The following is a 20,368-nucleotide window of genomic DNA, read 5'->3' as shown; positions in this document are numbered from 1 at the left end:
TTTTATCCTGAAAAGGGTCGTTTTTTCAAGGAAATCGTAAGATTACTTTTTCAAGATTAAGGGCAATGGAAAATGTGGCGCGTATCGCCTTGTCCTGTGGGTGCCTCCCTTTCCTGCGTCTTGATTGGATGTCTGAAATGCACAAAAATTGCTCTCACAAAACACATCGCACTACATCGTTATTAAAATAACACTGTCTCATCGTGATATTAGTGTGGCATTTAGTGTTATGTTGTTTTAGCCACGCACTGCATGTCCGAATCGAAAATAACAATATGTGGGTTGTTGAATGATGTGGAATATCTTAGACAAATCCATATTAAATGTTTGAAACAGTTTTTGTTATTATTGCATGCGCACAACATTCTACATGTTGGCGTAATTTGCAAAATGAAAGCAAAGAATTTTCCTCCATTATAGGCAATTAAAATGACTGCGGTGATGACTGGCTTAGTATAGGCCTAGTTAATTGCGTCTTTATTCGATCAAGACAAAGGGGGATTTTGTGATGGTGGGATTTTAGTTCTGTTTCAAAGAATCCATATTTTGTGGTATTTTCAATTGTGATCTTTTCCACCAACGCCGTTTAATTAGCAGCAAATTCGGGGTTTAGGAAAAGGTTAAACCAGCGTCAACCATTTCGTGCGCGCTGAGCGTACTGTCTGATTTTCTCCCGCGCGCTCGCTGCAGGTGATTTCCCATTAAAGGGGCATCCGTGTCTAAAGCGTCAGGGAGACAAACTCAGTCGACGGTGTGGAGCAAGAGGAGGGGGAGGGGAAAAGGGAAAAATGACAATTTATTCACGTAATCAATATGCGTATGTTGTACTCACCGGCAGACAGTGACCGTACAGCATTGGGCAGAATGCAAAGAGACCCACACAGTATAGCCTACTGGCTTTCCCTCTGGTGGTGCGCGTCAAATCCACAATGTTTTGCACGTTTGTTCTTGCTGCAGTAATGTCTGGTATTGGGTGATTTTAAAGCGAATGCTTCTGTTTTCAGTAGATTCTCCTCCATTTTTTAAAAAAATAATTTTCATTGTGAAACCACATTATAGAATGTCCTTCTCGCAGACGCAAACAGGGGAGATACAGTATATCCTCCAACATCCTAGCCTTGCCTACTTTTTTTCTGCCCTCTGGCTCAAAGGCCTATCTATTTTTGTACCTTGTAACTACTATATGTTGGCTACTAACAATTGGTAGATTTAACCAGTGAATTTATTTAAATAGGCCTGCAATTAACACTATGTAGATGCAGACCCTCTGGTCTATTCTCGATCTGCACTAGTCTATAGCTTATTTAAATAAATGTCAATTTCGATCCAAATACTATTTTGCAGACCGAAAACATGCTATAATATAACAGAGCAAAAATACTGAAAATACTGTTAAGTTACAAATTCAACCATTTATTTTTACAAAAGCTATTTCGGTGCGTTTAATCGCTTTTATTACCGAGTCACACATTCACAACCATAGGTTTTGGTATTCTTAAGATTTCTACATTGCGTTTCAATTCCATGAAAAGACTTGTGTGTTTTGTTCATTACCATAAAGTGTTCGATTATTTCCTTAACACCATACATTTTAAGAGGGAAGCGTGCGCATTTGTCCTAATGTCCTCCAAATAATAAAGCGCGAGACATTAGGTCTATACCACCTGGACGGATTACTTGGAATTTAAATGGCTCTGCTTTTACAAAGAAATGTGACGAATTAATGGAGTTTTGACGAAAGAATGGCAGAACCCTGCTTTTCGTAAGTATGGGTAGGTATGTGTTTAACAGTCTACCCTCAAATCTATGTTCGTGTGAAACGTCAAAAGGTGTGAATATAATTTGTTCTGTGTGAGAGGTCAGAGGGTAGCATTTCTAACAAATCCCGGTTTCACTTCAAGCACCAATACGTTTATATTAAGAATGCCCAATAGGGAAATTGACTTTAGCGCTGTCGGCCCAATAAGAGGCAGGGTGATTGGGAGACGAACAGGGGGTGGGGTGATCTCGGGTTGAAGCAGAGACTACGGGAACGAGAGTTTGGAGTAGTGGATGTGAAGAAAGTATCTCAGACACGCTTGCATCTCCTTAAGCAAAACCAGTGGAAGTTATATAATCAGCTGTAGGCTATGTCAACTTACTGAGGAATATATACGCTATCGTGAGTGGACTGCAAAATATATACTGCACAACACTGCATGGATCTGGATATTATTAGTCTGGGCGCATAGCCGCGAAAGCAATGGAAGTTTATGCCAGAAATTGGAGGTGAGGTGCGAGATAAACGTGTGTTTTGTCATATGTTCAAACGCATGCTTTGTGTCTTAGTGCCGTCAATGTCCTACTGTTAAATTCCGGATCGATCACATGTTTACGCTTCTGTTAACCACTGTCGCGACAACGCTGATAATATTGTGTCTGTGTCAACAAAGTTCTCACGAGCCGGTGTGTAAAGCTGTTACTTTTCCAGGTTTTACGTTCACATTGCATTGTTCGTTATCTTTGTTATTACCCTCGGATAATACACTGTATGTGTTGCATTTGTTTTTCTAAAGGGACCTGTTATGGACAGGGACAATGTGAAGCACTCCCCCGCCATACAACACCAAGAAACGCTGGGCCCAGGCGGATGTATCGCCAAGTAAATCTGGATTTACACGTCTAGTCTCGCTCAGTTTAAGGATATGAAGTTCGCTGGCGCCGTGCAGTGTCACTGAAGAATCGGCGGGCTGGTTTAGTGGTGTTGCGCTTGGCTTGCCCAACACTCTTGCGGTCTGAACTCAACTGGGAGCGGGGAGCGTTGCAGGTGAATGTCCTAGGCTACATGCATTCTTCAAGGGGAGCCTCCTGCGCCTTACTTACAAATCCTCCCAATGTGTCTAACATGAGCTAAAAGCTTACGCCAGCCTTTCAATAGACTTTTTTTCTTCTTTGGAGGCGAGAAGACATCTTGCAAATCAGGAGAAAGTGTGTCTCTTGGTGAAATATAGAGACCTAAACGATGAAAGAAAAATCCAAGAATGCCGCCCGGACGCGACGGGAAAAGGAAAATAGTGAATTCTATGAGCTGGCTAAACTGTTGCCATTGCCTTCTGCTATCACGTCTCAGCTCGATAAAGCTTCCATCATACGACTCACAACAAGCTACTTGAAAATGAGAATTGTTTTCCCAGAAGGTATGTATGAAGACATTGCACGATAATATTACTACCAAAAAATATTATAGACCAAATCATTATTGTGCTGACAGCAATTTTCTGTTTGTTGGGAGGCCTAGAATTAAAATGAATCAAAATGGATATTTCAGAATGCACTAGCAACAACAATCAACAGACTAGTATCAAATTAAATAGCTCTATTACTAATATCAATAATGCAGTGTTACAATAACTTATAACATTACCGATAATAATTATGACCATAATCAAATTAAAACTAACAATTAAAATTGCTATTTAAATAATAGGTATTATTATTGTTATTTTCATTATCATTGTTGTTGTTCTTATTATTTTAACATTATAGACTAACTTTGACTTAGCCAGGTATTTATATATATATTATTTTATTTATAAAGGCCTACATTATATCTGTTTTTCTGTACAGTCTATAGTTTCACTGCCCTTATCACAGACTAATAAGACAAATATTGTAATAATTCCATCAATGATAACTTTGAGTAGGCTAACATTGTACATTTGTACATGTACATTTATTTCTTGCATGTACAGATCTTTAAAATGATAAGTGTTAAGTGATCATGTAGGACATTAGGCCTAACTTCCACACAGAGAAATATTTGGATATTTGTTAACGCATTGTATCAGATCTCGATAATTTGATGGTTGCCTAATAATATCTTATTTTTTCTTCACATTATATAGATTAAATATTGTAGGGATATGGTTGACTATTATGTGCTTTCATGCATTGGATATGTGGCCCAAAGTGATCGCATGCGCCAACACGTGTGTATTTATATATGTATATACATGTAGTCCCTTTCAGAGTCAGGCGACCGTGGTGCTCCTGTAAGACGATTAGCCATCATTTACCACCTTCTCCCTCGGTCTCAACGGGCTCCTTTTCTGCGTGACTGCAGCCGAGCCTCGCCAATTAGCACTGCCCGCGTGGCCCGCCGTCTGATCTCACCGAACATATGGAGGTTCTTGTTTGACTGAAGCATCTTGATAGAACCACAACTGATTTTTTTCTTCCTCGTCCTATTAAAACCAAAGCACTTAAGATGGGCCGAACAAAGAAAACAGATAGAAAGGGACGGGGATTGGAACCCATGAATGGAGAGAAAGGGGGCAAAGAAAGCATGCGGGGTGAAACCAATCCGCTGGATACCCCTCTAGTCGCGATTCATCGTGATTGACAGGTAGCCTGCCCTCGTTTCGATTTGTGCTCTGTCCAGTAAAGTCCCAAACGGTGTTAATATGCGAGCTGAAAAGATACCAGGGAAGTTACATTTTTACCACACAAAAAAACGAGACGTTTCAAGGATGAGTTGGCAATTAGGCTGTTTTTTTATTTTGGTAAACTGTAATTTAAAGTATTGTGGTTATGGGATTGTTTTTACATTCCACTGTGCATTTTACCACTATTTAACGTCGCAACTTGAAACCATGGCATATCGTATCAACCCATGCAGTAACAAACTGACTGCTTAAAAAATTAGGAAATGTTTTTTAGCAGTCCACCTATTAAACATCATTATTCTGTCTCTGCAAGTCTGGCGGTGTTTAATTGTTTTAGCTCATGTAGGCTGTATGTTTGTTTGCTATTAAGGAACCTCTTCATATTTTTCAGGCACCATCTGTTGCCTTCCAGCAGCGTTCTATACCCATTCGCACACTCTCATCATGAGAAAACACTTTCAATTGTAGCCTAACCTATGTGAGATGTGGTTCTAGCGCATTTTCAATGCGGTGTCCTTCCTTTCGTTTGGACGGTGTAGAACAACTCTCAAGGAACGAGTGTTGATCGCATGCACATAGTTCTAGGTTGGTATCATAGTTTCAGAAGAAGTGTACTTGCAAGTAGCCTACCAAAAAGGCTGCCATAAGGCTATTGCCATAACATGCTATATTCTTAAATGTGTACATTCGAGAATCAGTGAAAGTTAAATGAACAGACGTGTTTTGGTATTGAGCGAGTCTGTGTGTGTGTGTCACTCTGCTGCAGTGTACACAGAGCAGGCCTGGGAGTGTTATGGTAGCAGCCTCCGCGTAACAGCTCTGTTGACTGTCCAGATGACATCGTTTTGTGGTGCAACCCTTCGGGCTCTCCACGTTAGTTGTAGTTGTCCTTCTTCTGCACGCTTTTGCCCTCTTCACATACTGATCGAACTCCAGTTGTGTACGTAAAATGACCAATACGGGTCTTTGCGTAGGCTATTGCAGGTGATTGTTGATCGTGGCAGCATTTCTGTGTCATAGCAGAGAGGATACGTTAGCGCTGGTGAACAGCAGTCAGCTATATTTACCATTATGTATTGGGGGCTACTATAAAAGAGGCGGCCTATAGGCCCCAAACACTGTGTTGGTAAAACTTCTGTAATGTTAGCCATTCCTCCGTGCTGTGGAATTTCACTTTTGTGATCACAATTTTGGAGTGAACAGAGTATATTTTAGTGCCCTTCAAGTTAACCCTCTTGTTCAGCCAACGATTAAAAATTTGCCTGGTTAGGAATTAAACCACTCTTTAAAAAGCTGCAAAATAAATTATGTCACGTCTATAGTAATCATCCAATTAAACCCAGCAATCAAAGGTGCCCTTTTAGGACTCTTTGAATGGGAGAGGATGGCACATGCATATGTTTACCACCGCCGCACATGACCATATCATACAGGGAATTGTAAGGACAAATATTTCGCGCGTAAGCAGCATCTGGTAAAATAAAACGGTGAATAATTGAAGGTGCAATCTCTCACGGGTGGAGACCTGAAGGCGGTTCGGATGAGTGTCTCTGTATTGTGATGTGGGGACTATCAGTGGAGTATTTTACGAGCTACAGCATAGCGAACCATGTGCTTTCCTCGTTAAATCATCCCTACTGCATGAAGAGCTGTCTGCACAAAGGGACGAGGGCTAAATCGAGCGTCTATCCTCATTGCGCATCTGAAGACCATGAGCGACCGGGCCTAGTGCGAGGAGAATGTACTGGGTAATTGACAGTAAAAGTTTATTTGAAAAATCGTAGAAGGTGAGGATGTTTTACGGCCAGGTTTATTGGAGACATCCTTTGTGGACATTCACCTCTGTCCCGTTAACCTTAGCCTAAAGTTTAAGTCTACTTAAATTACCGACCACCGAAAGAATGTGAAGAGGCAAAGAGGAAGACTTTGTGGTGTTCTTCTAACCCTGGTTTCCCTGGTACATTTAGACAACAGAACATGGTTCAGAATCTGTACATGTTATTAAAATATATCCATAATGGCAAGTCCTTATAGAGATCACCAGTGTCAATGGAAATTGAGTGCTGGTGTATAACCAATGAGAAACACATGCAGGCTACATACCATAACAGGTTCTATACTCAGCCACATGAACCTTTAGTTTTTATTTTATTTTATATCTTTCTTTTATTTTTTGAATGAATTAATGAATATAAAAAATAAATGAAACAAAGACGGAATGTACATCTTTCTTTGCATTGAAGTGTACAGTTGCGTGAGTGTGACTGTAATTAAAGCTATTTCCACACTTTTTTGTAGAGTTGGAACGCCTCCAAAAGGATTTATGCCATTTTCTTTCCTGTGTAAGCAATTGAAAGTATTTTAGCTGGAGTGACTCCTTTGTCCCTAGAAGCAACCTCTTATTGTCTGAAAGGCACTTTGCGAATGAGACCTACGCATGCTTTAGCAGGCTCGAGGAGCTTTGCATTGAGAAATTGTAAAGCGCTCTCTTGCACAAACTAATTTTGTGATCGGAGCGTACTGAATTCGGGTCGCATTATTCCTCTGCGGTAGGTCAAGTGCAAAAACCTGGCCCTCAAGTCAAGCTCCCACACCGCTTAGAAAACGGAACACACGTCCCTGTCCGACCTGCCCGCGGCTCTACCTACATCTCGACTGGTAATTAGCCAGTGAGCCAGTACAGCAAGAGGGCCAAATCAGCGTATTTTCGTGCTACCTAACGCATCCCAGGCACAGTCTTTTTTGTTTTCACTAGACGTCAAAAACTCATGGACATTTGGCCTGCACTATTGCACCCACGTCTATACATTTATAAATACAGAGTTATAAATATATTTGATTTGTTGCATTAGTGTAGAAATTCACTGAATTGTAAGAAACTGTCACCGTCTGCCTCTGTCACTCATTTTTGTCGAGTGCCTTTTCTATGTCATTGGAGGAGCTAAAAAAATCGAAAGATGGCTCATACCCCACTGTTTTCTCTCAGATGCAGTTGTGCATGTGTTGGGGAGAAACAATGGGCACGCATGGTATTTGAGTTGTGGTTAAGGAGTAATTTCATTGTTTCTGTTGTGTAAACGTGAAGTGCATATTTGGTTAATATTAAAATGGGAATCGGGGGCTTTGCTGTGATCTTTGCTCGCTGCGTGTTTGTTTTCGAACGATTTGCATTTCAATTGGGATTGCGCAGGGGCTTACTGGGGACAGCAACTCCTGTTTGCCGTATCGAGTTTTGTTGGTTCCTTCGGGTGGGCTATATGCACAGGCGATTTACATTTCTCCAATCATGTTTACAGTCAATTTAGTGTGAAAATATTTTTCCTGCTCTAAGAAAACCGACGTCTGTCCAATGAATCAATATTCACCACAAGCTGCATAATAACAACATATGGATAATGACAATAGATGACCAATAATAATAATAATCATAATAATAATAATATAGTTGAACACGAGAAGACCGTTTTTCATTATTTTAAGATTTCTGTAGCGACAGCTTTGAAGGCTGTTGAAATAGGCTATAGAAATAAAATGATGTATGTCTCCCACAGGCCTTGGGGAATCATGGGGTCATGTCAGCCGTGCCAGTTCTTTGGATAATGTTGGACGAGAACTGGGATCGCATCTACTTCAGGTAGTGCTATTGCCGTTTTAAAACATATTTTTAGACTCGGTGATGAATAATTTATGCGATTTATGTGTGTAGCCTGTGTGCGTGTGTGTGCGCACGCACGTCTATGTGTGTGTATAGCTTATGTAGGCTATGAAAAGATATGGGTGTCATCACGTTGAAAAGCATAATTATATGGGTTTATTATTGTTATAGATAGTCTATAGTGAATGAATAGGATATAAGATACTTTCCCTGCTTATGCAACCATCGCAAATGGCTACAACCCTGTTTAATGTTTTGTTGGTTTGATAATAATTAACAGAATTGTTTGACAGTAATTTCGATTTTTTTTATATATATTTTTTTTATATTGCGATTCTGTTTGCTAACTCAGTAGAATTATGTCATGGACTTTCCCCAGTTTTCAGTGACACAGTTTAATCTTAGTCTGTGTGCTGATAGTTCATCAGAAACATATGATATCTGAATGTAGGCCTATGCGTTCAATATTTTATTTAATATTTTCATATTATACTTACATTATTATATATAGAAAATAATTTGCATTTCTAAAAAGCTAAATATTGGATTGTGTAGGGCCGTTTGAAATGTAATTAATCTTGTGGCCAAATGCAAACGTTTATGAAATGTGGCTGTTTTACCTTGAACATGTTGGAATTAGACTGTACACCTATGAACACTTCAGATTATTTTCGAAATGAACGCAGAGTAGCCTATAATCTCCACAGATGTTAATTTCGTATCCCTGTAACCTGTCCTCTCTTTTTGCCCCAGACGCTGGATGGGTTCATTTTTGTGGTGGCCCCTGACGGGAAAATTATGTACATTTCCGAGACCGCATCGGTCCATCTCGGCCTGTCACAGGTAAAGTGTGCTGGTCTCTGCGATGCTGTGATTTTACTTGATATAGGCCTATAGGGCCGTATATAAAGTAGCCTTCGCCATTATTGTCTCAAGTCTTTAGGCATCTGTAGGCTAGTCCACTGTTTGTGTCCATGGCGGGGATGACAAATATTCATTTTAACAGGTAGAGCTGACGGGTAATAGCATTTACGAATATATACACCCCGCGGACCATGACGAAATGACCGCGGTGCTGACGGCCCACCAGCCGTACCATTCGCACTTTGTTCAAGGTAGGACCCGGAATGTGTAACGTTGTTGTTTAATGGCGGGCTAAATGTCACATTTGTTTATTATTGTATCTCTTTCTTTTTGTCTTAGAATACGAGATCGAACGTTCTTTCTTTCTGAGAATGAAGTGCGTCCTGGCTAAGCGAAATGCTGGCTTGACCTGCGGCGGGTACAAGGTATTTTTTTTAATCATGTTTTCAGTAGATGCATTCAGCCAGGGATATCTGGTCATTTGGGACAGCAAGAAAACAGCATTTAATTTCTGCCCTGAAAAGTGTGGTCTGGTGTAAATCGATGTTGTTGCTTCATGCCTTGCCGTGGAAGCATATTTAGACTGTAAGCCATTTTATATCACTGCTTTGAAACTGTTGTTTATTCATTTTCCTCAGCTAGGCTACGCTTAAATAGGGGCTGTATATAGACCTACATGTTTTACAAATGTCTAAAATAGCCTTAATTAAGTTAACTATTATAATACTAGGCTATTTCCTATGTTCTTCGTGTGTGTGTGTGTGCGTGTGCGTGCGTGTGTGTGCGTACCATGTGTAGGGCCTATGTATGTTTTATCCATTCTAACAGCCCCTCTCCCCGCAGGTGATCCACTGTAGCGGCTACCTGAAGATCAGGCAGTATAGCCTAGACATGTCTCCGTTTGACGGCTGCTACCAAAACGTGGGGCTGGTGGCGGTGGGCCACTCTCTCCCGCCCAGCGCCGTCACTGAGATCAAACTCCATAGCAACATGTTCATGTTCAGGGCCAGCCTTGACATGAAGCTCATCTTCCTGGACTCTAGGTAAAAAAGCTACATTTAGCTTACATTCGTTTTATCCAGAGCAAGTGACAATTACAGTGCAGAAATATATTATTGCATGTGAGTTACCTGCACCTGTATCGGTGTCAAATAGTCTGATCTTGGTATTGTTAGCACTCTGCTAACAGTTGTAGGCTACCAGTCGACATTAAGTTGACCATGCTGACAGACCAGAACAGAACGTAGGCTACACATTATTTAGCGTACAGTGTGCGTTCGCGTGGTGCAAAGTTGTGCGCGCAGGGACTTCACTCGGACAAATGAGCTACTAGTTGAATTTGTGAAGGGACAGGTCATCCGTTGTTATAACACCCTACGTGCTCCATGTCTTTGCTGTCCGCTGAAAGAGTGAGAGAGGAAGAGATTGGGGAGAGTGAAGAATGTTTGTTTATCTTTTACATCCTAGTCTTCCTCCTTGACACAGTGTCATTAAGTGCATAGCAAATGTGTAAACCCGCGGAGACTAGGGTGTCACTGTTTAGCATCTAACATGTCAATAATTCATCAGGAGAAGAATGGGATAGACCCACAGGGCAAACTCAGCTTATTTATAAGGTTGTTATGAAAGAAAATATTTGGAATTGGAATATGCTTGACCTAGGTGTGTGTGATTCCTATGCTGCAAAATACATTTTAGACGTGTTTATGTAGGCCTAAATCAATATATGTTTATATGTGTACTTTTTCTCTTTTTCTATTTGTGTGTTTGTGTGTGTGTGTGTGTATGTGTGTATTAGGGTGGCAGAGCTGACGGGCTATGAGCCTCAGGACCTCATAGAGAAGACGTTATATCACCACGTCCACGGATGTGATATCTTTCACCTTCGGTGCGCTCACCACTTATGTGAGTCAAGTATGTTTGTCCCTCTCAGTGGACATCACCTCAAATGCCTCAAGCAGAAATATCCCCCCCCCCCCCCCCCCCCAATCAAAACAATCACCCAATGATATCAGTCTTTGTCTCATTAAAGTAGGATTGTAAGCTTATACAAAAAGCAGATGCCACTGAACCTCTGTGGGATGTTTTTCATAACCAAAATGAAAAGTCAAAAGAGTCTAGTTAGATTACAAAGCCTTGTGTCATGTGAAATCCTAGGTTTTCATCATTTTCAGTGGAACTCTTATAGAGTTGAGAGTTGTTCGCCATTGTGTGCTTGTTGGCATCGTGTCTGTCTGGCATAAGTCCTGTGACATGTTTGCCTGACGGGCGAGGGTTATTGTTGTTATTCCGTGAAGGCTACTGTGTGTGCAACCCATGTGACACAAACAAAGAAATCAGTCACATTTCTGCATAGTTATGTACTGTAAGGTGTGGTGTGCTTGGTCAGCAAAACAAACAGGCAAACAGAGCCATCGATCAACTGATATCTTAGTCTTCCCAGTCAGGTAACTCCTTAATTACGATCTCAGTCAAGTAACTCCTTAATTGTCTGTAATAATGTAATGTAATGTACTGAGTTGTCGTCCTCTGCCTCCATGTGTCTCATCTGTGTTTGGTGCTGGCTGATTGTGTCCTCGTCTGTCCTGCAGTGCTGGTGAAAGGTCAGGTGACCACCAAGTACTATCGCTTCCTGGCCAAGCAGGGCGGTTGGGTGTGGGTCCAGAGCTACGCCACCATCGTGCACAACAGCCGATCCTCGCGCCCACATTGCATCGTCAGCGTCAACTACGTGCTTACGTAAGTACTGCTCACAACTCTTTCTCTCTCTCTCTCTCTCTCTCTCTCTCTCTCTCTGTGATTCGCTGTGCTTTTCATCCAATCAGCAGAGCCTTCACTATCTCTCAGGGCACCCTGTACTTGACCTCTGCATCAGGATAATGACAGTAACCATTGAAAGCAATTGTGGTGAATAATTACTTAATATTAATCTTAGACTGGCAAACTTCAGGAAAACTCAGGAATCAGGTTTATTCTGTTACAAGCAGAGAGGGTACAAAAAAATGGTCTAAGGTCTATGTAGGCCATGGCTCAGAGGCCATGGTCTCTGTTGGATCAACCTCTCTCTCTCTTCTTCAGTTCTCCATCTAGTTCTCGTTCTTCTTCTAACTAACAATGCAAGTTAGTAACTTTTGTATGGGTTAAACAAAGAAAGAAGTTTGGCGGCAAAACAACCCCACGTGGTTGGTTCTCCAGATGACATCAGACACACTTACTCACACCTACTTCACACCTACCCATTCTTATCTGATCAGCATGAGGAGAGATATCCTATACATCAGAAATATCACTTATAGAACGTTCCAAACATTCTTACAATTAAATCATTACAATCCTTGTACCAAACATGAATATATTTACATTTCATGACACATGGATACATTATAGCAAGGTAACATCCTTTGTCTTGTGGATCTGATAGCCCTTGGAACCAGTACATTAGCATTTCATTGGGGGAGGGGAGGGTGTCGTTGTTTAATGCCAAGAGGGGCCACATGGCTAACCAAAACTAGTCTTGAAACCCTAAAAATATTGCTATCACCATGTCCTGAATATGCTTTGGAGGTCATTAAATTGTGCTGCTTGTGCAGGTCTGGAAAGTTTGGAATTATGAAATACGTTTTTTTTTTTTCGGAAAGTTGGAAAGTTTTGCTCATAGTAATACATTTCATCACAAAGAAAGCTGATGAAAGATGAAAAATACAAAAGGTAAAAAATCCCTAAGGAAAAAAATTCCCAAAGTATAAAAAAGTAGTGTCTTTGAAGAACAAATAATCAGTGTGGTAAAAAGTCTAAAAAAAGTTTGTATTTTTTCTTTTGAAGAAAGGCAAGCCCCTTGTTGAGGGTTTGACATAACCATGTCTTAAACATGCCATGTGAGTTAATGTCCATGATAAGCTTGAAATAACCATGTCATGTACACATGTAATGGGAGATGTCACTCATCATAACTCATTGTGGAAGTTACTGCAGTGTCCAATTATATTACAATGTCGTACTACAATTAGCAATAATTCTCATAATATTACACGCTGTCACAGACTTTGTTATAAGTCCTGTAGTGAAAATGTCAATGTTTTGAATTAAGCTGTTATGGAAAGAGAGATAGTAAAGGCTTTAAGATGTGGATATGATGGTCTCTTAAGCGAAGAGCCTCCCTCTCATTCCCTCGAACATGCAGCACTCTTAGCTGCGTGGTGGTGCCTCTTTATTTCCCTGTTTGATTGGTTGCATCTGATTGCCTTTCTCTTTATTCACGGTCTCCTCTCTTTCCTGGTTACTCCTCCCTTTCTCCCTTCCTCTCCCTCTCCATCTCTCCTTCTCTCCTTCTCTTTCTCTCTGTCTCTTCATCCCGTGCTTGCATGTTAACTTCCACCTCATCCTAGTCGGTGTAGAAGGGACTCTCTTCAGTGAGACTTAGCTTTAACCTGTGGTATCGTAGCATGGAGCGCGGAGTCTTTTACCTTGGTTGATGAGCTCGGTAGAGAGAGACTCCCTATTTTGGGGGGTAAGTGTGCACATCCGCCACATCTGTGTTCGGCTGGTCGCGTCTGGGCTAATTGGCTGCTCTTGGATCGCAGGCTCAGGAGGAGCTCCCTGGCGTGTTTGGCGTCTCCTCTCCAGGCAAAGATAATGAGCGCCGATGTAGAGGGCTCCGCCAAGCCACTAAATAAAGCAATTACAGAGAGGTTAATTAGAAAAATGTCAAGTATTTTGTCATGTCTCGTGGTGTGATTTGGACAGAGACACAACCAAAGACTGCTTGTCAAGGACCTGCCTCAGCACTGTCACAAAGATATCTCATTTTTTATATTGTTATACATTGAGATTTTGTCCAATTAATTTTTCTTATCTGCTATTTATGCTGGCTCTGGTGTGTTGATGGTAATGAGAGAGCAGTGTGATGGCATTTAGGATGCTTGTTTCACTCCTGGTTTTGAAGAGACCAGTTTACTCAGAGGGATCTGGTTACTCTGTGGGAAACTGTAGTTGAGTGATGGGCAACTAAATAGGAGCTCACTGAATAAAATTAGGACCATGGTCAATCATGTGTGTGTGTCCACAAAACTTGAAGTTTGATTTGCTTATTTGTATATCCTTCTGACCCCGTACAATCGCACAAATAAGTAGCCGTTAAGTGCACACAGAGTGTGAAATGTTTTTATCATATTAGTAAAAATATGTTTGTAATACTCTGACACCCAAGTAGTTTCAGTAACCCCCCTACAGTGCACTTGAACTGTATGGTGCGTCGGGGCATCAGAGCGTGTGGTGCTCATCTGACCCGAGCGCGGCCTGCTTGTGTTATCTCCAGGTGCTTATTACTGCTGTGTTTGCCTGTGTCTGGGACAGGGTCACCACACGGTTACATGTGTGTTCCCTCGGTTCATGTACAGGTGAAATAATGTAATCGTATGTTTGTGTAGTATGTGTGTGTGTGTGTGTGTGTGTGTGTGTGTGTGTGTAATGAAAGTCACTGCTGCATGGCAGTGTTTGTTTTGTGTCTGCTGCTACCTGGCTGAATGAGTTATATCAGGCTAGGAGTGGCCAGCATGGGAACCCAGCCTCTAATACACACACACACACAGACGCACACACACAATCACACAGTAGCATGTAAACACTCTCTTTCTCCCTATAACAACACTATTAAAACATGTAATGATGTGGCATGGAATCTGTAGTGGTGCTTTAAGAGAGCGGCCTGCAGCAAAATGTGACTGCAGGCTCTGCTTAGTGTGCTAGGAGCTAGTTGAAGAGGTGTGTGTGTGTGTGTGTGTGTGTGTGTGTGTGTGTGTGTGTTAGCTCCATTCGCATGTAGCCTGCAGCTGCAGTTACCGCAGTTAGAGATGCAAATGAATGAGGTCATAAAATCCCCCATTAAGGGCAAGAGCTCCAGCTTGTGCTCGCAAGGCAGAGAGGCCAGGAGAAGGACAGATGGATCATGCAGATTTACCTCTCCATTCCTTTCTCTCCCTTTTTTCTCTCTGTTTCTCTCTTTCTCTCCCTCTCTCTGTTTCTCTCATACCCACACTCCCCCTCACTTCTTTCTCGCACACATATATTCTCTCTCGCGCGCGTGCTTACACACAAACACACAGAATATTTTCTTTCCTTCTCTCTCATGCATGCACACACTCCCCCTCACGTCTCATAGCCATTTAACATCTCTCTCTCTCTCACTCTCTCACACACACACACACACACACACACACACACACACACACACACACACAGTTTATCTGCTTGTCTGAAGCTGTGCCCATAAAAGCATGTGTTTATGGGGCTTTAATTAATAGGCTGTACAGATGATGAGTGTTTATTGCCTGGCAGTGTCGGAGGTAGTGAGTGTGTGTGTGTGTGTGTGTGTGTGCGGGGGTTAAGCAACTGAGCAACTGTGTATGTTTCCACTATAATAGGGAATACACGGTTAAAATTGTGTGCCCGTGCGTGTGTATGTGTGCGTTTACATGCAGGCCATCGCTGACAGTCCTGTGGCGTCTGTTTGGAGCCTCTCTCAGAGTTAGCCTCTGGCATGACCTGTCTCTACGTCCAGCTGCAGACACAGGGCAGCTCTCTGCCCACCCAGAGTGGGGTCTGTCCCCAGGGGGGGAGAGCGTTGGGGGGGAAGCAAAGGTGGGACAGGTAGCCGTGCCCGAGGTTTGACCCCCGGCTGGAGTATCTGTGTTTACTCGTCATGGTGAAAGTCAATGTGCGCCGAGCAGAGAACGAAGTGACCGGGCCTGGCCTCCTCTTATCACTGGCCTTTTATCTGGTAGTGTGTACTGGCCCTCACAGCAGAAAGACTACTCTAGGAGTTTCTCTGTGTGTGTGTTTGTGTGTGTGAACAGGGTCAAATCACTGCCCCCCCACCCTCTCCCTCTCTCTTTCTCTCTCCCTCTCTCTTTCTCTCTCTCTCTCCCTCTATCTCTCTGTAGTGATTTAGATAGTGAATAGTCATGTGATTTGTGCAAATGGTCATGTGATCCATGCCCCATCGTCTAAGTGCGGACAAGATTCTGAAATCGTAAATGTGACGGCGAGTGTATTTAAAGCGAAACAACGCTTTAAAAGGAAAAGGGAATAGTGTGGATGTAGGCTAAGTGTGTGTTTAAGGGAATGTAGTGAGCCCTGCTCCAGGAGGACCTCTCCAGGTCTCTCTCTCCATCTTTCCTGTTCTTCATTCCTTCTGTCTTTTCCATCTTTTATCTATCCAGTCGTCCATCTATCCCAAAGTGGATTCATCGTAGGAAACAAAATCCATAGAGCACTTTACCCAGAAATCAATTCCCATTTCCCAGTTATGTCTCATGTAGGATTTTTCTTGTGGGCTTGATTTAGGAGTGACACAGCTCTTAATCTCACTGTGTATTTGAGCGCTCTGCTTCGCGATCGGCGTGTGTTTGTCGAAGCCTCGTGCCAATCCTCCCGGAGAGGCGGTGCGCCTTCCCCTCACGGTGCCTCCGACACCTCGTTTTACTTCTCTCCCTCGTCCCGATGCACGCTCCCCATCTAACGAGAAACTGGGCCATAATTACCCAACAGATGTCGGAGTACATTCACTACGAGAGAGCTGAAGAGAGGGGGGAATATGGTTTGGAAAAACAACATGTATACACCAGAAGCACACTGGAGACGCACACAGATAAATGTCTATACACTTAAACTCTGTTTGCATTTGTGTGGGTTTAAGTCATGTGAGTATTTGCTCTAATCCTGCCAAGGGGGATTTTCATAGAAGTGTGTGTGTGTGTGTGTGTTTGTGTGTTTCTGCAGGGATAATGAATATAAAGGACTACAGCTGTCGTTAGACCAGGTGACGTTGGCCAAACCAGCTTTCCCCTACACCAACACCCCAAACCCAGCATCCGACAACCGCAGACCCACCAAGACGAGAGCCGCTCGCAACAAAGGCAAGACACGGCTGTCTCCGTACTCACAGGTGAGTGTGTGTGTGTGTGTGTGTGTGTGTTTCTGTGTGCATGTTGTCACAGCATACTCATCAGTAGAGAATGGTTAGACGACTGCCAACCATTCCTTTGGAAGCAGCTGGAAGTTGAAAGGCGTGAAACAAGAACAAACATGGAACCCGTTGAGGAGAGGTTTTTTTCCCCCCAATTGCTGCGACTCCTACAGTGGAACCAAACACGGAGCTGTGAAACATTTTGGAAAATGGACAAGTGTGAAACATTCGGGAAAACGGATGAGGCGTTTTATTCTGTGCTCTTTTCCAGCCGTCCACAGGTGTCTCTGGGTCCATTCTGTCAGTCTTAATGATGCCATCTGCACTTCACCACTCTGCAGCTTGACTTGGCTTGACTTATTGTATCCGAGCTTTGTTATTACCGAATGGAAAATCACGGCAACTGTATGCTTTACAACAAAAACACCTCAAACACTAAAAAAGCATCAGACTAAACAGTGTGGTATTTCTCTGAATATTATACAGTGTACATATGGCCAATTTAGCTGTTTGTTATGCTTCTTATGTGATGTTCATCTCTTATGTGTATGTGATTGTGTGTGTGTGTGTGTGTGTGTGTGTGTGTGTGTTTCCAGTACCCTGGCTTCCACGCCGAGCGCTCTGAGTCTGACCAGGACAGCCCATGGGGGGGCAGCCCTCACACAGACTCAGCCTCCCCCCAGCTCCTTGAGCCGACCGAGGGACTGGACACATCCTGCGCCTACCGCCAGTTCTCCTCCGCCGCCGACGCGGCCGCCCTGCCCCGTCCACTCTGCTACGGGCTGCCCATCGCTGAGGATCACCATGGCGACGGTCACGGGCACGCTCACCTGGGCTCGTGCGAGCGGGGAGGGCGCTGTGAGGCTGGCCGCTACTTTCTGGGCACCCCAGGGCAGACGGGCAGGGAGGCGTGGTGGGGCGCGGCCAGGTCGGTGCTGCCGCTGGCCAAAGTGTCGCCCGATAACGGTGACGGCTGCGATGTCCTGATGCCCCACATCGCCTCCATACACAGCCTGCACGGTGAGCCACCTACGCAACATACGCACAGTGTGTGTGTGTGTCTGAGTGTGCATATGTGTTTACATATATGTGGTTTAATGAACAGTTAGGTTACCCTATGTTTTTCACTGTACTGTTTCATTCTAACCACTAAGTGTGAAAGTGTGTTTGTTTTCTGTATGTGTGTTTGTGTGTGTGTGTGTGTGTATGGGCTAACTCTCTGCTCTCTGCCCATGCAGGTCGTAGTCAGTGGGAAGAGGACAGTGTGGTCAGCTCACCCGACGGTGGCTCGGCCAGCGACTCAGGCGACCGCTACCGCGGCGACCACCACTTCCGCTCGAGCCCCCAGGAGCCCAGCAAGATGGAGACGCTGATCCGCGCCACGCAGCAGATGATCAAGGAGGAGGAGAGCCGGCTGCAGCTACGCAAGGGGCCCGCAGTGGCCGACCCGCCCACCCTCGGCCACGCCAACGGCCTGCCCAAGTCCCACAGCACCTGCTTCGCCTCCGACCTCTCCACCCAGAGCACGCTGCACTGTCGTGGGCCCGCCGGCCATCAGCCAGCGGTCAGCCCAGCGCCCAGCCCCGTGCCCCTCTCCCGCCTGGGCAGCCCGGGCTCCGAACGGCTGGCCAAGCCCAAAGACTACCTGCAGCAGCAGCAGCAGCAGCAGCAGCAGACTGACCTGTCGCCCCAACACCACGCCGTGGCGGCACACCCTCACCACCACCACCAGCACCTCCACCACCCGCACCACCCGAACTCCCAGCTGCCCTACCCGAGCTCGTGCGCCGCCTCGCCCACGCCGGCCCTGTACCCGTCGCACCCGCGGCCTGCCTACCTGGACAAGCACGCCGCGTACTCGCTGACGGGCTACGCGCTCGAGCAGCTGTACGAGGCCGACGCACTCCGGGGCTACTGCGGCAGCGGAGGCGGCTCCTCGCCTTATGAGGTGGCGTCGCACCTGCGCATGCCGGGGGCCGAGCAGGCGCCTGGACACAAGGGCACGTCGGTCATCATCACCAACGGGAGCTGACGCCCTGTCTGAAGGGGAGGTGTGGCGGAGGGTCAGCCATCATGGACGAAAAACAACAGCAAGAAAAAAAAACAAGAACTTTGAGGTTATGCCATTAAGTCTCCACAGCAGCCTGTCCAACCTGTTTGTTTGTATTTGTGGTTTTGTTTTGTTTTTCTGTTGATCTTTTTGGAAACTTCACCAAATGCATTGTGGGAAAACTCTAGCGCCCAAATATGTTAGCAACAAGCCTGTCCAGCCGTTTTCTTTTTTTGTTTGTTTGTTTGTCTTTGTTTTCTTTCATTTTATGTGATGATTTGAATACATGAGATAGAATTCACTTGAAATGCACTTTTTATTGCAGTGACATGGGTATGATTTTATCTCCTGTTCTTTGTTTCTTGTATCACTACAACACTCTCGCTCTGTGTTCAGCTCAAATGACATGGAATCATCTTTAAAGCAACACAATGTAGTTCTTTTACTTTGAAATAATGACTTCAAACTCGTTTTTGATGATACGCAGACTTCTGGGCAGAATTGCATCTTCGTCGATGCACCTGGAATGCCTGGTGTTGCACTATTTAGCTTTTCATTAGTTCTCCATGCATTGGGTTCCCCCTTAGAGCTAACTGGGTCCCCAGCACATTGGATATTGGATGAGAAAGGGGAGTTCCTACATTGTCTTACTTTAAACCCAACACGTAGCTCCCCCACTGCTGGTGTGCAGAGGAATCTCAGCACATCGTGCTGTACACCACACTACCACATTAGCAACAATAGCAGCAGAAAATCCAGCACACATCAGCCGCTTTCCAATAATATGCAATTCTTACAGTCGCATCATCCCCCATGTCATCTCCGCAAGCAGCGTGAGAAGGCCCACTGAGACAGGGCCCTGAGAGAGGCTTGGGATGAAGGCAAAGCCCTGGGAGAGGCTTGGGCTGAAGGCAGGGCCTGGGGTTGAGGGGGTTGGGGCGTGAGGTCAGAGGGTCAGTCATGGGTGGAACAGGAGAATGGACACTTGTTTATGAAGGGAAGGATGGAGGTTTGGTTAGAGGGTGGATGAGTGGAAGAATGGGTGGATGGATGGATGGGTGGGTGGGAGGATGAGTGGGCAGATGTAGCGTGCATAAATGGAGGTGTGTGCTGCTTTCTGGAATATCGAGGAAGCTCCTACTCAAGAGGAGAAGCTAGCTGACCACTATCATGTGTGTGTGCATCCTTCCACTCTCCCCACGTAGGTTATTTATACTGATTAGGAGGATTTTCTTGTATAACTTAGTTTTTTGAAAGCAGAATTTCTTCTTTTTTCATTTTTGAATTTATTTATGATGTAAATATGAGTTAAAACATAAAAAAGGAGAAACAATTTGAAAGTTGACAAATGTATTTATTATGTGAATGATACAAATGTTTTCCTTCCGTTTTAAATATAGTTCCAATGAAAG

The 20,368-nt window shown here is 44.0% G+C and overlaps 1 protein-coding gene across 1 annotated transcript; it reads left to right on the top strand.

The window, feature by feature from the left end:
• The first annotated feature begins 2,044 nt into the window (after nucleotides 1-2,044).
• On the top strand, nucleotides 2,045-19,942 carry sim1a (SIM bHLH transcription factor 1a). Its single transcript, XM_042106574.1, has 13 exons — nucleotides 2,045-2,268; nucleotides 2,556-2,806; nucleotides 2,938-3,176; nucleotides 7,976-8,058; nucleotides 8,833-8,922; nucleotides 9,086-9,194; nucleotides 9,283-9,368; nucleotides 9,787-9,986; nucleotides 10,742-10,848; nucleotides 11,535-11,682; nucleotides 16,720-16,885; nucleotides 17,503-17,926; nucleotides 18,145-19,942. Exons 3-13 carry the CDS (start codon nucleotides 3,002-3,004, stop codon nucleotides 18,936-18,938), a joined length of 2,382 nt encoding a protein of 793 aa, XP_041962508.1. The 5' UTR covers nucleotides 2,045-2,268; nucleotides 2,556-2,806; nucleotides 2,938-3,001; the 3' UTR covers nucleotides 18,939-19,942.
• Nucleotides 19,943-20,368: the final 426 nt, after the last annotated feature.

This window comes from Alosa sapidissima, chromosome 10 (assembly GCF_018492685.1).
Source record: "Alosa sapidissima isolate fAloSap1 chromosome 10, fAloSap1.pri, whole genome shotgun sequence".
NCBI classification, from domain to species: Eukaryota; Metazoa; Chordata; class Actinopteri; order Clupeiformes; family Clupeidae; genus Alosa; species Alosa sapidissima.
This window is presented reverse-complemented; position numbering and strand designations above follow the sequence as displayed.